General features: G+C 38.3%; 1 protein-coding gene and 1 pseudogene across 1 annotated transcript in view; one reads left to right on the top strand and one right to left on the bottom strand.

Annotated features, from left to right (window-relative positions):
* The window catches only part of LOC139724518 (NACHT domain- and WD repeat-containing protein 1-like), a 35598-nt pseudogene extending 24585 nt beyond the window's left edge, over nucleotides 1–11013 (bottom strand).
* A 71-nt stretch (nucleotides 11014–11084) lies between these two features.
* LOC139724517 (serine/threonine-protein phosphatase 4 regulatory subunit 1-like) overlaps nucleotides 11085–18283 on the top strand; it is a 40260-nt gene continuing 33061 nt past the window's right edge. Inside the window, exons 1-2 of the mRNA XM_071635651.1 lie at nucleotides 11085–11102; nucleotides 13378–13524. Coding sequence (XP_071491752.1) covers nucleotides 11085–11102; nucleotides 13378–13524 — 165 coding nt within the window. The remainder of the gene's footprint in view (nucleotides 11103–13377; nucleotides 13525–18283) is intronic.

Below are 18283 nucleotides of genomic sequence, written 5' to 3'. Positions count from 1 at the left end.
AGGCCTATATGATGAAATCATCTAGAACTAGATGTAGTCCAAATAGAGTGGCTTCTTTTGTTTAATAGTAATAATAATGATGATGATGATAATAATAATAATAATAATAATAATAATAATAATAATAATAATAATAACAATAATAGTAATAACAGTAATTGTAATAATAATAATAATAATAATAATAATAATAATAATAATAATAACAATAATAGTAATAACAGTAATTGTAATAATAATAATAATAATAGCAGCAGTAGTAGTAGTAGCAGCAATAATAATAATAATAATAACAATAATAAAGGTCTTATTTTAGTAGCCTCTCCACTGTTGCCACTGCTCTACCAGAGGGCCCTGCCATTATTCAAGTATAGCAGATGAAATGGCCCTAATGAAGAAAAAAAAAAAGTCCCTTGTGATTACTCTACAACATACCAGCAAATCCCAGGTCATGTTCACTGGAATTTACCAGATGGACAGGATGGACATGACTGACCGATGGGTAAGAGAGGGGAGAATCCATGCCATAGCCTTACTCATGGTGCCATGTTAGCTCTGCTTTTAACCCATTGAGGACTGACTGATTTTACTACGACACGCTTTTCTCATAGACACTTGCCTGAGTATACTGAGGACTCATCCTCAACGGGTTAAAGGGAATGGATACCAACTGATCAGGGAGGAAGGACTGTTCCAATCTTTGTGGTATTCATGTAAGAGTACATTATAAATCTATCGTGTGAAAATTATTTGCCTTTCATGTGGGATATCACCATAGCCCTCACTAAAGTCCAGTCAATCTAGATCTGCTTGATCCGGGTGGTTGCTGCAGTTTGACGGGACCGTGCCAACTGTCAAAATAGGTTGGGACTTGAGTGACCTGGATTTTCAGAAGGCATGCCGAGGAGTGTGAAATGGGAAGCTATTCCAGGCAACATGCACTCAGAATTTCTGCATGCAACTAGGAGCATACAAACTGCCCGAGACAGATTTCATTAACTTTTTCCTTTAAATATTACTGGATACGCAACTGTCCTTTTCCAGTCATCATGGAGATCACATTTCAAGAGACCTTTTTCTTTATTTCAGCTCAGTTCAGTTTTCTGTAATAGAAACTGGCACACCACAGTCTTCTAGGAATTAAACCACTTTCAGAGACCAGAGACAGCATCAGAGAGTTGCTACAAAATGTTGGGCAGCCTTGCAGGGCTGCAGGCTCAGAGTTGGTTTTGAATTCAAAGAATACTGTAAAACGAGAAATGTTCACGTGCATTTTAATTTCGCAAATTTCGCAAGTGCCAACATTCATGAAATTAAAATGCATGCGAAATTTCTTGCCTACACATATATGCAGTGGATGCTAGTGGCAATTCTACAGCAAAATTTTCATGCTAAGAGAAAGGCCGTCGGCTCCAATTCGTGAAATTTTCATGCCACGAATATATCGTGTTTTACAGTATGTTTTCCTTGTCAGAAAAAGGGCTTGCTGCCTTGGACCTCTCCTAAGAAATGCTCTGATCTTTGGCAATGTCCTGCCCATACTTTGTATAGCCTGATATGGATAATTACAGGTCCTTGTCACACAATGGGCTTGCTACCCTGGGTTAGGACCTCTGCTAAAACCAAGTGCTCTTTGGCAATGTTCAGCCCATACTGTGTGGTGAGGATTATGACAAAGCCTGAAATTGCGATTCACTGCTTTAATAACCCCCTATACCCACACAAGAAAATATTGCATTTATGCAACCAAGTAAATGCAGCAGTAACGTTCACCAAAATAAAGGCTAAAACCTCAGTATGTTTAGAACCATAACAAGTTCATTCCATATAAGAACAGAACAGCTCAGTAGTTATTAATACTATGTCATTAATCATCAAAGCCTCCGCAACCCACTGGATGAGTCTGCAGTGATAAATAGTTTGTACTCATTATCAGCACCACAAAGAAGCCTGTAGTTTAACTCCCCTGTATAACACATTGGCCTTGACCTGTGGATCTTCAACTGAGCAACTGTTTAAGTCTGATTCATGACCTTATAAAACGAAGATGTCACAAGCAGTGTAGCAGTGGGTATAACCACAACTAAATAAGAAAAACAAAAGACTAACAATAAAATACTTCATTGCTCTTACACAAGGAGTGGGTGGTTATGGTGTTCACTCTTACAACTTGAAATGGCCATTTTTACAATCAGTGGTGTAAAACCCGGTTTTGGCACTAATTGGTGTATAACTTTCTTATACACTGACAGATATGCATTATTTTTTCTCATAAACTTGCCACCCACAGTGTCTACCTTGGGTACCTTAATGAACTTTCCTCTCTTTTTCTTTCAGATGTGGCGTGCACTTACATGCTTGAAATCTAACACTTTTGGTGTATGCACTCTGACATGGTTTTTTTGTCAGACCTAGCATATTAAATTGTTTATTCCTTTTCATTATTTTTGTTGTTGTGGTGATAGACAGGTATCCAACATTAAGAACTATTATGTTTACCAGGTTCTGCTTTGTCTTCTTTAAAGACTGAAATTGTCCAAACTTTATGTTTCGGAGGTGACATTTTCCGTTAACAATTAACCCCTCTTTTGAGTTAGCTCTAGCTCACAATTATAAAATTCAACTTTGCTAATTTCCATCAAAACAGAATAGTAATCAATCTGACTTAACTTCGATCCAAAGATTATTTGATTCAAATAGCTTATCATTTTTTGGTAAGTGTTTATAAATTTATGCAACTTTTCCGTTAACTTTTCTGTCACCTCCGAGACAACAGATTTATGTATTTGATTTTTTTATTCTTGACATCAGTTATACATTACATTTACAAAAATGTAACATATCCCCTCACATTATCTCTGAAGGAAGGTAGTAGAAATATAGCCTGTTGTTTTCATTTCGGAGCAATTTACAATTTTCCGTTAACACTTGTCACCTCCGAAACAACCGTCACCTCCGAAACAACAAGCATATTATATTTGATAATTTCTCGAAGACAAAGCAATTTTGTTTGATTCTGTCCAATTGACAGGAATCTCTTTTGGATGAAAATAGTAATATGGCAACAGGAAGTGAGAATTTTCTAGAGATTAAAAAAAGATCTAATAAAAACTAAGAATTACTGTTTCGGAGGTGACAAAACACTGTTAACAAGAGTTTTTGCTCATTTCTATTGAAGAGAAACCATATCATGTACACCAATGGTTTCATTTATTTTAGTAACATAAGTCTCAAAGTGGAGAAATCAACTAACACACTCTCACTCTTATTTTTATTACTATACTGTACATTTTAGGGCAAATTTACATTTTTTCACTTTTTTAACAAAGAGAATGCACAAAATACACACATCTGTTGTATATATAATATTGTAATCAAGATCAATTCTCCTGCTTTAGTGAAGTAAACATACAGATGCTTTCATCTTAGAAGCTTGATTTCCAATTTAAGCAATTTAGTTGTGAAGATTTACCAATCAAAGCTTTCCATGTAGGTTGCTTTTTCTTGTGTTTCGGAGGTGACATTGTTTGTTAACACCATATTGTTATGTGATAGTGAAAGGCAAGACTTCAGTTCCTTTTCACTATCTATTAACATTTTCAAATACATTTAATATCTACAAAATCATCACAATAGAAGTGACTTTTGTATACCTAGCTCACTAGAATTCCCTTGATACCAAAGTGATACATGTGGCAGTTCATGCATGCCCTAGTCCACAATCTTAAAAAAAAAATCATAAAATAATCAAACTCCACAAAAAGGCCACATGCCTATAGCTGGTGCACAACTTGTTCTTGAATTCTTAGTTGTTGTTTTTCCATGTACAACGTGGTAATCATAAACAAAATTATGTGATTTTTTTTTAATATGACAATGATTATTACATTTTCCAAGTTGAACCAACTGTTTATGACATTGTATTTTTTAAGATTATTTATTGAAGTTATCTGACAATAAAAGTGAACAGAGGAACAAGTCCCCAGGACTGGAAAGGGAAAGATCCAAAAACAAGATTTGTAGTTCTATCTCAATATAATTTTGATAACGTGTTTACCTTGTTTTGTTATTATGTTTTATCTTAGAATTTGGCTTTAAGTACTGGAATTTCAAGGAAAAGAAAATGGTTTCTTAAAGGACAAGTCCACCTTCATATACATGTGGATTGAGTGAATGCAACAACATTAGTAGAACACATCATTGAAAGTTTGGGAAATTGGACAATCCATTCAAAAGTTATGTTTTTTTTTTAAAGTATCTATGCAATCACTGCTGGATGAGACGACTACGACAGTGTATGATGTCACATGCATACAACGATATAAAGAAAATATAAGTAAATTTCACAAAACTTTACTTTTTGAAAAAAAGTGCACATTTCTTCAACTTGCTACTGATGTATGTTAGGGCAATATTATTCACCCTGCCTTCCAAAAAAGAGAAGTCAAGTGTTCTTTTGTTATGCAAGAAAAGTGAAAATATGTTGAATTTTCTTGATACTTTCTCTATATCCTTGTACACGTGTGACATCACAAGCTATTCTAAGTCTTCTCATTCAGCTGTGACTGAGCAGAAACTTCAAAAATTCATAACTCTGGAACGGATTGCCTTATTTTCCTCAAACTCTCACTGATGTGTTCTACTAATATTGCTGTATTTACTCAACCCTCGTGTCTATTGAGGTGAACTTGTCCTTTTTCGGTCCCTTATAGGGTTATTTGAGACCAGTTTGTGTCCGGGACCTTCTGTGAAGTTGATGGGTAAAATTACTGAAAAAAAAAAAAAAAAATCCCCATAAGTTCACACAAAAGCATTATGCTGCTCTCTTCAGCTGGGAAACACAAACTGTTGTCTTAACCAAACTGTAAAAACTTGCTAAAGATTAGTATGAATTACAATCTAAAACAAAATATGAGCTGGTATCCACTATCATGAAAGAGAATAACGAAACAAAATAACAAGTAAGAACTGAAAGAAAGAGCTTATATTTGAAAATTAAAGCCATGAGGAAAGACATGAATGTTCACAATATATTAGTTAACACCTGAGAAGTTGGGTTGTCTCTGTGTTGTGTCACCTCCAAAACAATAAAATGATTTTTTCTTATCGTATACTTTTTACTCTCAAAAGTGACTAATATATATGATTTGCTGGTAATTTTCAAGCAATTCAGAAAGATACATAAAATATATTTTAGTAATGTCAACAGTTTAAATGAATCTGGTATATAGAAAATTTATCCCAGATGAACCAAATACCTTTCACCAGTATTATAACATTTGTATGGTGGCTATCAAGAATGATGAAGAATTCATGAACATCCTTGAATTAATCTATTTATAATACTATGTGCAAACAAAAACATAATACAAGTCAAATAAGAATTTTTGCTTTTGGCATTCATAACCTATGTCCCCACCAAAAAATTACAATGGTACTCTCTGCAACGATAACTTTAAAGATAATGAATCAATCTAAAATACAATTTGAGGGATTGAAACTATAACTCATTGCCCACACCTTACAGAAAACCCCATTCAATTTGCTTCAGAGGTCAAAGAGAAATGAGGATTTTTGTAGAGCATGTCAGGAATCCCTTCCCTCCAAGTTCTGTATATTGTGTTTACACATTAATATGCAGTTCCAAGAGCATCCAACTGCTAAACTTGGAAGAATCAGACTCCTGACATCCTTTATAACAATCCACATTTCTTTGAGACCACTTAACCAAATTGACTGGGGCTTTCTGCAAAATAGAGCTAAGATGTTATAATTTAAGACCCCAAAGTAGATTTTAGCTGATTGAATCATATTGGGTGCTATCAATGCAAAAGTCTAATTGTAGTTTTGTTTTGTTTTTGTTTTTGTTTTTGTTTTTGTTTTTGTTTTTGTTTTTGTTTTTGTTTTTGTTTTTGTTTTTTTTTTTTGGGGGGGGGGACATACTATATGAATACCTGAACACAATGTTAACATTGAATGTCACCTCCGAAACAAAGTTATTCTTCCCTGGTGTTGTGGAATAAAATGTTCTGAGAGCAAAGAAACATTACTAAAATGATCTTACACCCTCATTTCAATTTAAGGTAGAAAATGGAATGCCATGTTTCTTCAGGTTACAATATCTAACTTATGTCCGTCATATTCTACCTGTACATGAACATTTCAACACAATGTTAACATTGAATGTCACCTCCGAAACGAAGTGATTCTTCCCTGGTGTTGTGGAATAAAATGTTCTGAGAGCAAAGAAACATTACTAAAATGATCTCACACCCTCATCTCAATTTAAGGTAGAAAATGGAATGCCATGTTTCTTATCAGATTACAATATTTAGCTTACAACCTTCGTCCAAATGGAAGGCAAACTACCGGTGCCCATGCTAATTAATGAAGTGTAAAAAAACACTTGTTCTGTGTGGTTTATCTGCTTGAAACGGGAGTTAATTTCTTGTTCTCGAGTTATAATTACTAAAAACATTGATAAAAAGAAGAAGTTTTGTGTTATTGTCACTTATTCTAAAAAAAACTGAGTGTTAATATTAATGTCACCTCCGAAACATTCTATTATGTTAACTGTCACCTCCGAAACAGCCATGTGTGAAAAATCCAAGATTTAAAGAAATGATTGGAATTTCATTTAACCTACATAGGAAGGTAGCCCTTCTTAAAGACTTGTTATAGTATAGAGTTTGACCTGGCTTGCCCTCCAATAAATAGTTAAAATCTTAAAAATTGCATGTCAATTGGTATTTTTACCAAAAATTTATAAATCTCATGTATTTTTTTTTAATTCACTTTATATTCAACCCCAAATAGTTTTGATTCACAAACTATATATTGTTGTTAACCATATAAACCTTGCATGGTGAAGTTTGACTACTGAGTTTTGTCATTATGATGCAATTCATGAAAACAAAATTTTGCTTAAATTTACTTCAGGTGCCAGGGTTTTCCTTAAATTACACCAATAACTCTTCAGCTTTAAGGTCTGAAATGTTATTTTTTCAAAAATTTGAATACTTTCCAACAGGAATCAAACAGAATAATGAAAAAATATTTTGTTTGAAATTTTGACCCTCTGAGTACAAAAGTTACACCACTGATCGTAAAAAAGGCCAAATAGTTTTCCCACACTGATGATCCCCTTGAGTGGTTGTTGTTTTTTTCCCTTTTCATCTCTTTGTTTTGAGGATGGAAATGGAGGGGGGGGGGGAGGGATTTAACATTATGCCCAACACACGCCTTAGCCCGTTGAAGTCTAGTTCCGAATATACTCAGGCAGGTGTCACTGGGAAATGCATGTTACAGCAAAATCAGTCCGTTCTCAACAGGTTAAGGCAGGTCTAGGGCAATTAACCCTGGACAATTACCCCAGACCATTCCCCTGACCCTATAACCCTAATCCTATCTCTAACCCAAACTCTAACCCTAAACCTAACCCTAACCCTAATCTTTATTCCAACCTTATTACTAACCAGTATTTAGCTGGGGGAGGGGATGGGGTTAATCTTGTTGGGAGGGGGTATTTGCCCAGATACAGCTTGATTAAGACAGGTATTAGATAGAGACAATGGCTTGCCCTAGCCTTGGGTAAAAGTAAGTTAAAGAACATACATGGTGTCCTAAGCTACAGTACAGCACAAGCCCAACAGAAAAACTGATACAAGTATATCATCCTTCTAATCAATAGCTCGGCAGAAATAAGCCAGAATTGTAACCTTTCCAGCTTCAATAAGGGTGATATTAGATTCTCACTCAATGGCAAAGAGACTAGACATGCTTAGGTCTTCCAAGACAGCATCATGGTAGACACTGATGAAGCATGCTCATTGTATTCATTGTACATGTCACAATAGGCAAGATGTCCACACCAACCCCATCACTTGAACAGGGTCTTGCTTCATGGAGACTAACTGTATACATCATTTATATTTCTTAAAGCCTTTTTTTTTTTGTTGCAAATTTCACAAGTCAGACTGCTATTTGTGAATTTAACAACAAACGAAATTATTAAAACTGATATCAAAATGAATGTGACGTGCACGCATGCATTTCTCTATTCATTAATACTGCACTCCACTATCATGAATTTAAAGCACCCTTGCAAAATGGTTGGCAAATTCCCATTCGTGAAAAAGTATATTTGCTAAATATGTGGCATACAATGTATACCACAGAATGCTAGAAATCAAAGCATGACGAAATTGCACGCCCCTAGGCTTTCAGCCGATAGATCGCCACAGTAGCAGGACTTGCATTCATTACCTGATTGCCAGATTTGATTTCAAACATAAATTTTTGATGAAACTAAGGTGCTGGGCAATGGATGCTGCAGAACAGCTGCTTTGTTCACTGAACCAGTTCATGGTCTTTGATGGTTGTATTCACTACCATTAGTGGGGGAGGCTAATTTGCTAATAGTAATACTGAACAAAAAAAAATACAAACATTGTATGCTGGAGTTTAGAAATAAATGATAAAATCAATGAAACAAATACATACTTTGTTAAGTGACTTCCTGGAAATCAAAATAATCACTTCAGGATTTTACGGAGAATTGCTAGATAATCCAAAAAACAAAAATTGATGAAATTTTTTTGATAGGTGTCCTGGGAATGTTGCAACATAATTGTGTGAATATCACTCCTACTCTTTGAACACCCTCAAAAATCTAATCCCTTTTTGTTTGTTTTTGTTTGTATTTTTTGGTTGTTGTCATTAACAGATAATGTGACATTCTTATATTCCGATATATGGGGTGGATTTGCATTCCACACTCACAGCAACTGTTCACACTCCTTGTGCATGAATGTAGATATGCGGCCACACCATCGTATGCCAAAATGGGGCACGCCTGTTTGGGCAGCTGGCCTTGTCAGTAGCAGCAGCAGCAGCAGCAGTAACGGCAGCACCTCACCCACTGCAGGGGGAGACCCCAACAAGATTGAGTTGTGAGGGGCTCGCAGAGAAATTCCTCTCCCACTCAGCTGATTAATGGAAAGTGCACATGTGACACAGCCGACCATGCTCTCTCGACGACGACGCTGCGATTCTACAAGCGGTCACACCAGGCAGAATATAATATACTCTGTACAGCATTCGTATGATATGTTTCATGTCTGCCGGCTGTATCGTTAACATCTCCTTCAAAAGTGCAGGTCAAAGCTGCCATGCAAATGTCAAGTGCACCAAATATGTCATCTCTGAGACTGGCTGGCCCACTTCTCTGGAGTTGCAAAAATTTGAGATGAGCTCTAAATCAGTCATCAACTTGTGATAGGCGCACTGTCTACTCTAAGTAAAAATGTCTCGCTTGTGTTTCATCAACCGTTTTCCTGGTCAGGTAAACATCACCTGCTCATTGTGATACATCATATATCATGAATCAAAACAAGCATACTTAAAATCATAACTTTGAAAGTCTTATGTCAGGGCATTTACAGCTGTATCTGTCATCATCTCTGCAAAGCCTTTAACATTAGATCAAACTTTGATTTGTATCTCCATTTATGAGATTTAGTACATTTATATCTGAAAGTGCTATGTGAAATAAAGTATCCAAGAAAGTTCTTCTCTAATATTCATTAAGTCATTTCTACGCCATAAGATGTTATCATCAGAACCATTAGAATCAGTAAATGACCCTCTGAATAGCTAAACGGCATTAGATACAAACAACAACTTTATTACGATCTGCTGTTTATGATCAACTTTTGAAGCCGCTCAATATCCCAACTAATAAAGTGGGCGTGTTTACCTGGCAGAGCAATTCATGGAAATGTAAGTTTCAAATGAAATAAAAAATGTACAGATGCATGCAACTTGCAGCCAAATCATGCAAAATATACCAGTATATTTCACATCAAAATAACACTTTCAGTCGCATCATGTTCTAACAAAAAAAAAAAAAATTATTCAGCTGTGCCTAACCAGACTTCCCAACTTTTCTGACTGAAAAGTAGGGATAATTTGGCTCAAAAGTACGAAAGAATGAGCGGTTCCCATAGGAGTGTGTAGTAAAATTACATGAAAAATAGGAAACTTCTATTGGAATAAGAGCTGGGAATGGTCAAAATTCAGATTTTTTTCCCCTCCAAATCTCGAATGGCTGGGAGGTCTGGCTTAAAGACCTGTATCTGAATATTCTTCAACATTTGCACATTATGATAGCCCTGACTCTGGGTGTGAAATGACTAAAGACCCCATCGCATGGGAATTCATGGAGTGGGAAGGTGGGTCAGGTTCAGATCTATTCGAGACTTCCCATAACGAATTGTGTACAGCTTTAATCAACTGATCTTGATGTACGCACACAGAGAGCGACAGAATCTTGACTGGCGTCAATGTAACCAACAAGCGCACGCTTTGATGCACATATACGCTGGCATGTGGCTGACGGGCGCTATTCATGGTTTCAAATGTACCCCAGTAGGCAGCGAATGAAAACTGATACAATCGGACCACCAAGGTCATTAACACACCTTGCTATAAAGATTACCTTCATGAGAAGCATTGACGTATATCCTGATCATCCTCGGTTTCAGCTTGCACTTGACCGACGCTATCCGGCCCAGGAGCATGTTGCGAACCTCGCTGTCATACAGGGCGAGGTCTGGGAGGGCGGGGCCCGAAGGCAGGGAGGACTTATCCGGCGGTGGTTTGCCAGGAGAAGGGGACGGCTGGGCCACAGGTACGGGCTGCTCCTGCCGGATGGTAGGCGAGGGCTCGGTGGGCTGCGGAGGTGGCGGGGCTATCTCCTGCGTAGCCTGCCTGGTATTGGAGGGCTGCTTGTCCGGGTGGGAGGACTCCTTCTCCTCTCCAGAGGAGTGGCTGTTGCGATGAGTGCCCAGGCTACAGGAGAGATGGACCAGAGAGGAGGGGGTGGGGCAGAGGAGGAAAGAGAGAGAACAGGGAAATATTGATTAGATACAATGGGAAAAAAAAGAACATCAGATATGAAAGTGAATTTTGGTAACTTGTAGACTACTTATGCAGGTGTGGTTCTCACCCCATCCTGGAGTCTTCTTTGGAATAGTGATGCCAAGATGCAAGTGGGAGCAAATTGTTATCACTAATATTGAGGCATGGGGTCCACAACTAAGGTGTGTGTGTGTGTGTGTGTGTGTGTGTGTGTGTGTGTGTGTGTGTGTGCATGCATGTGTTGCAATCTCAGAGAATGTTGCTGAACCTCATTCTATACCCAAGTGAAACATACATTGTATGGAGCACTGTGAATATTAACATCACCATGCAATCGCAGAACCCGTATCATGCTGAGCTGCAAAAATCACACATCCCTATCAGGAAGAAACCTTGGAGCAGTCACAGAGATACAAGTATGTATGCTACATGCATCTCTGACTAGGCAAGTATTCCCAAACCAAGGAGGGTTTTACATTCATCTAAAAGTCAAGCCGTTAAGAAACAGTTGATTTTGCAGGGAGCAAGACTACAAAGCCAGGGGAGCTTTGGCAGATGTTATGCATATTTCCATATTTCATATTTGCTGTCCAAGTAAACCAACTTCTTGCAATTCCATTTTCCAGTTCTTTTCAGTTCTTCCTGCTGAACTCTGCTCTGGATGCTGCATTCTTGTATTAATGGGAAAAATTAACCCCAAGATCTTATGTCAGTATAATGCAAAGGTTTGTGCTCACTCAAGCGTGCAAACAGAAGTCTTATATCCACTGGTACCCTGCTTCAATTTTTGTTGAGTAACACTACCGGTGGTTGGGGGAATGTCAAGGAACCCTCCCCCCTTCAGTGGAAGACTTCCTGGAAGTCCACTGCCAAGTGAGCTCAAACCATGACCTCTTTAAATCCCTTAATAGAGACCAAAATAAAAGTACAAGAATCCACCCATAAGGACAGTGTACTGCTCTAGGGCTGCATTTATCTAACTTGAGAAAGAGAAACACGTTTCAAAATGCGTTTGGAATGGTGTTTGCGAACGTGGTTTGAAACGCGATTCTAGGGGTGCAGCATTTATCTATCCTTCATGCAATCGTGATTCGGGTGTTGTCACTGCGCAGCTGCTTTGCGCTGTTCGACCCAGTAAGTCAAGGTCACCTGCATACCACCATATTCCTCACCAATTCACACACAAATAATGGGTAGAAAACACAAACAGAAACAGCTGGGAGTTGACCTTCATTCTTGAGATATAACCACGTTTCAAAATTGCGTTTATCTACTCGCAGAAAGGCGATCGTGGTCTCAAACGCATTTAAAAAACGCCCTTCGAATCATGTTTCAAAACGGCATTTCTAAATGCTTTTGAAAACACGGTTGCGTTTATCTAACCCCGGAAAATGCCTCGAACGCGTTTAGGATGGTGATTCTGCTTCAGAAAATTTTTAGATAACTGCACCCTAGGTCTGCTCTGATGGAGTTCTGATCCTGCAAGTTGGGCAAAAGGAACTTGCAATGTCATAGTTCTGATGGCACCAATGAACAACAGTGGTTCTGGTATGCAATGCACAGTCATCCTCACTCATGCCAAAGTCTTTTCATTTTATTTCATTGGTATTGTTTGGTATTATGGAGGTCAGGGGTCAGGCAACCAATACCTTAGCCTCCAAGAAGACTAGAAAAATCTAAATCAGGACCACTGCCAACCTTCTGGTGCCATGATAGCAAAATTAATGTAATGTATTGCAAGAGCATTATTGGAGGTTTATTTCAAACCTAACAACCACTAGGGTGACTAAGTCAAAAGTAAAAGTAAAATTTATCCAACTTAATTCATGATGAGTCACAAGCTCAGTATGGGTTCCTGCTCATTCTCTTTGGCCTTGTTCTTTTATTAGATAATTACAGTCCTTTAAAGACTGGATCAATGTGCTAATGTAAGGCTGCATTCATCTAATTCTGAAGACAGAACCACATTTCAAAGCATGTTTCGAAAGGTGCATATGAACACGGTTGGAAACATATTTCTCATGGTGATGCCTTTATCTACAAATGACATAATAGCGATTTGGGGGTTGTCACTGTGCAGCTGCTTTGCGCTGCTCAGCCCAGGAAGTTGATGTCAACTATGGCATACTATAGGCCCTACAAAATGTTTCCAAATGGCTTTGCATTCATCTACTTCGCAGAAAGGCAGTTACAGAAATGTTTCACAGATATGCATTTCAAATCGCTCTTTTTTTTTCTACTGGCATTTCGAACAACAAAAGTGAATACAGGTATGTTTATCTAACACAGGAAAATGTCTTAAACGTATTTTGAATGGTAATGATACACTAAGAAAAATTTTAGATAAATGCACCCCTATAAAGAGTATTGCTTCACCACCACCACCACCACCACCACCACAGATACCAACAATGCTGGATGACTCCTCCCTATTTTTTGTGGTCTCGTGTGCATCAGATAGCAACAGCCCAAGGCTTCCGCAATGATCACTGTGTTCATCACTTAGCCCTGACCTTTCTAGCTCCTCTAGGGCCAATCAAGAGTGGTATGCAGGTCTACTGCTCCTTCTGGAACCACCAGGCCAAAAATGTACTCTCCTATAGGGTAATTGTGGGGATGGGGGAAGCACTTGAGGACTAGGAGAAGGGGGAGAAAAAAGCTCAGAGGAAGGGGAAGGAGAATGGAAAGTGGAAAAGGATGAAGGAGCAGAAGGAGCAGAGGAAGAAAATAGAACTTAGAAGATAAAAGTGCGAGAGTGGGAAGAAACAGGAGAATACAGCAAGACTGACATTAGCAGTGGCCCATTGGCCCGGGGCCACTAAAAATTGCCATCAGGCCAACAAATTTCTAACACGGTTATCTTTTTAGTGGTTCAATATGGCAGCTACGATTCAAAATGGATTGTTTCCTATTATGTGGGGCAAATACATTTCTTTTTCGACCACCAAACTCTCAAATCCATAGATTTTAGTGATCCGAACGGGCCACCAAATGAAAAAGTTAATGTCAAGCTCTGTGACAGGTGAAGAAAACAACAGACAGGAGGCATGGAAGGGATGGCAAAAAGTAAAGAATAGAGAATTAAAGGGTAAAAGGGCGAAGTGAGAAGGGGGAGATGATGGAGGCAGGGAATTGGAAGGCATCAAAGGGTACAAATTATATGCATGACATAGGCCTACTGGTATGAATTTTGACAATAATGGTAAAGTACACTGTATTTCATGTTACATGTGATCACAAGAGTGAAAAAAAAAATCTGATGAGCTACAATACCTATTGAAGTCGAACCTAATCTGTGTACGAGTGCTGCATTGTAGCAAAGTAAGTGACAGTTTAGAGTTCCCTGCTTCTGAACAAAGGTCAAGAGCTATGGTCACCCTTCCGTAGGATCTTTGACGGTGTGTATCACTTGATGGCTCAAGGGAAAATTGGTTATGGATCAAAAGACAAAGAGGAACCATGCTAGAGTAACACAATTGATTGAGTTCCATAAGGGTAGCAAAGCAGAAGCGTTCTGCAGTTGTGAGCATGGGTGATCCATGATGTAAAAAAAAAAATAAGGATAAGGATAAAACAGAAGAGATTATTGTTGTTTGATATGCATTGTAAAGTTTGTAGCTGGCTGTATATCTGTCCGTTTGTCTGTCCATCTGTGTAAAAACATAAAAATATTTTCATACTATCCTTTGGTGGATAGTTCTCTGGTGGTGTGGTAAGTTTCTGTCTTTAAGTCATGTTTGTACACTCTTGCATTCTCTTTTATTCATTACAACATTTCCAAGTCATTTCATGACCACTTCACACATGTCCCCATAATTGAAATGAACAAGCAATAAAGAGAATAATTAGAGCTCATAGGTCAAAGCAAATTTTACTTCGAGATACCAAACATTAACTCATCCAACACCTGCAAATCTTAAAATGATAGCTGTCATGCCTATTGTACAGTACACTGTAGAAAGAACTGCCAGATGATAGCACCCAAATGAGCATATTGTTCTCTAATGCACCTCTTTCTCTCTCTCTTACTTTGCCAGAATAAAAGGTAGAGAAGACCTCACACTGGTGGGTAAGCAAGCAACCATGTCACGCATCTCAGCACTATACCTTGTATAACATCTCTCAGTACACACGGGGTTAATTGGACTTGATATAAGTCATTGTAATCAACAATAATTAACCCCATTTGCCCTGGCTTGGCTAATTGGCTCATATGAAGAATACTCGACAACAACACGCAATGTTATTACCACAGAATATAATAGGGTGGGAAATCAACAGGGAAGATCAGAGGAGCCGCTTGCAAAAAAACTAGGTCCCATGCCTTTGTGAAGATATGCCGAGCATCAGCATACTCCAACATCATACATCGCACATCTAATAAGATGTGCACGGTGTGACAAACTACTGCAACATGACAGCACTGATTCTTGGTGACCATTTTCTAAATATTACCAGTACAGTTGCAAGATGCATAATTATTGTTATCAACATTTCCCACACACATGTACAAAATTGAACTCACAGGTATATATTGCTCTAAAAACAAACAAACATAACAAAGTTTTGGTAACGTACATTTGAATGTTTGATTGCATTCAAGTCACATATAATACACAAATTTTTGATTGTGCCATCAAAGTTATGTGATCAATGTCATAACGCATTAAAGAAAAAGGAGAATGTACCACATCAAATATGCCTTTATATGGGACCTGCAATGTCACTGGTTTCTGGCAAGAACAAAATTGGCTAGAAATTCTACGAGTCAAAATCTGGACATTCTTATCAAATCTGTGATTTGACAAAGGAGCAAATGTTCTGGTAGTTTTGGATATAATTTCCTCTTAATTTCAAAAATTATATCAAGGCTTTAAATTAATACTCAGCTCCGTAAACACACGCAAACACACGTACACAATACACTTGTAGTAGCAGAGCAATTACATTAACAAGTAATGTGCATGGTGACTGCACCACAACACTATGCCACTGTCCAACCATGTTGGAAAGTTAAAAAAAGAACACTTCGCAATCAACAGAAGGCCGCAGCCATTAGGGAGAAACCTCTCGACAAGTTCGAAACAAGCCGGCTACTCATCGCATCTCCTCGCCAGCATATCCTGCATCATCACATTGTTTCCATGGCAACTGGTGCACTGCTCATAATAAATATGGTAAGAGAGGCATCATAAAGAGCTGGAACATTGTGAGAGAAAAGGAAGGTCTTCATGTCCCTGGTGATATGTCCACTGAGAACAGCGTAGGGAACAAAACAACACATTTCCTGTGTACCTAAACACAAGCATACACAAAAAGTATGCAAGCACACACACATTCATACATGTACACAGCCAACACTTATTGATTAATTCATAATGTTGCAAACGATATCTACTACAAATTTGCAATTAATGCAATGAAAGACAAAATGTTCTGAATACAGAAGAGAGAAGAGGGGGAATTTACATCATGGAATTAGTTCATCTATAACCTACTTGTCAAGTGTTTTCTTGTACAGAGAATGACTTTACAAATTGTACATATATAAAACAAATATTCTGCCTATCATTTGGATATATCATAATGATTTTGCAAAACTTTGTTTTTATGAAATGATGAATATACAATTTGTGCTAAAGATCACAATGCAGAAATCACATCTCTAATACCCCTTTTATACTGGGTGTCAGCTCGCTTCAGGTACGGACCTGAAGCGAGCTAACTCTCAGTATAAAAGGTCAAGAAATAGTTAGTCCGAGCTAAAGTTAGTCCACTCTAGAGGGGTGGATCAGATCAGCTTCAGGTCCAAGCTAACTTCAGTATAAAAGGTTCGCGAGTTTAGCCACAGCTAAATTCACTGACCCGTGACCGGAAAAGCGTGTACGGTGCTTCCGGGTTGCCAATATGTACGTTTACTGCTGTACTGTTGCCACCCGCGTGCTATGTGTTACGCCGCGCATTGGTGTGTTCACTGTTTGGTAAAACTCTCAATGCAATGAACTCTTTGAACTAGCAAACGACATGATTAAATCGTAAGAAAGAAAATAGACCAGCTCAGTACGTATACAGTATATATATATGTATATATATATATATATGCCGATTGCTGGTTGAATTTCGCGAGTAACTTACCGTATAACAACGGAACTGAATTCGTACTCGTAAGTAAGCATGAAAACTGTCACTGAGTTTTCGCGCTCGTTTGAAGAACAGCAGGCTAATGGGGGGAGGGGGAGGTGATAGGTCTGGTCTCGCAAGTAACCTTGGGCAGTCGAGAATGGCAGTATAAAACGACTTGGCCCGAGCTAAAGTTAGCTCGCTTCAGAAGCGAGCTAAAAGTCGTGCCCAGTATAAAAGGGGTAAAATTCTCTTATTCTATAAGCAGGGCTGCACACTAACCCATTTTTCTACTGGTCCGACGTGTCTGTCCGACCATTAGGTACCTAGTTTTTTCCATTTTTAAGTGGTTCATTCCTGAAAATGTTATTGGTCCGACAGTGATTTTACAAGTCAGAAACCGTCTGACCAGTGCCAGTGTGCAGCCCTGCTATCATCCAAAACAAAATCACTAGGAAGACACTGACCCCCAAGGCACATGCTGTTAAACTATGTCAGCATTTATAAATATACAGTCTTTTACACACATGCTATACTTCTGAAAGACTCCTTGCCTAGTGGGGTTACTATGTACACCGTTTCCCAACACTTACGCTTGCCGGGGTGTTATGAAAAACACTTGAAGCATTCAATAACAAAAATCAAACTGATACTACTGTTGATCATTTTGTTTTCCTTGTTATGACAATGCGGCCTCATTTCTCATGTACAGTGCCGACCGCGGGAAACGTCACGAAAACCCCTAGGGCAAATGCGGGAAGCCCTTTCGTCCGGGCGTACTAGGTAATATGCGGGCGTTTGGACGCGTACAGACGAGGGAAGTCGCCCGCACTTTCACGCTCGTCTAAACACCCGCATTTGCCCGAGCGCTCCAGCGCGGAATTAATGATATGAAAATCAAACTCTCCCGTCAACCATCGGCTACATGAAGGAAATTAGCTGAAATCGATCCGCGAAAATCTTTTGAAAAGTATCAGTAATTTGCCGGATGTTTGCTTTTACGTTCGAAAGTAAAATAATAACCATAACATTCAGCTCCCGAATATGCTAAAGCAAATGTCGAATGATCCCTTTGACGTTTGGAAATGAATAACAATAATACTCCGTACGATGATTAAATAAATGTCGGATGTTTGCTTTTACTTTCGGAAGTAAATAGCAATAACATTCATCTCCGGAAGATGCTAAAATAAATGTCGGATCTTTGCTTTGACGTTCGGAAATGAATAACAATGATATTCAA

The sequence above is a fragment of the Diadema antillarum genome, unplaced genomic scaffold, assembly GCF_040938485.1.
Source record: "Diadema antillarum isolate AM-2024a unplaced genomic scaffold, OU_Dant_1.0 scf00000218, whole genome shotgun sequence".
In the NCBI taxonomy this organism is placed as follows: Eukaryota; Metazoa; Echinodermata; class Echinoidea; order Diadematoida; family Diadematidae; genus Diadema; species Diadema antillarum.
The sequence above is the reverse complement of the archived record's forward strand: the minus strand, read 5'-3'. Positions and strand labels throughout refer to the sequence as shown.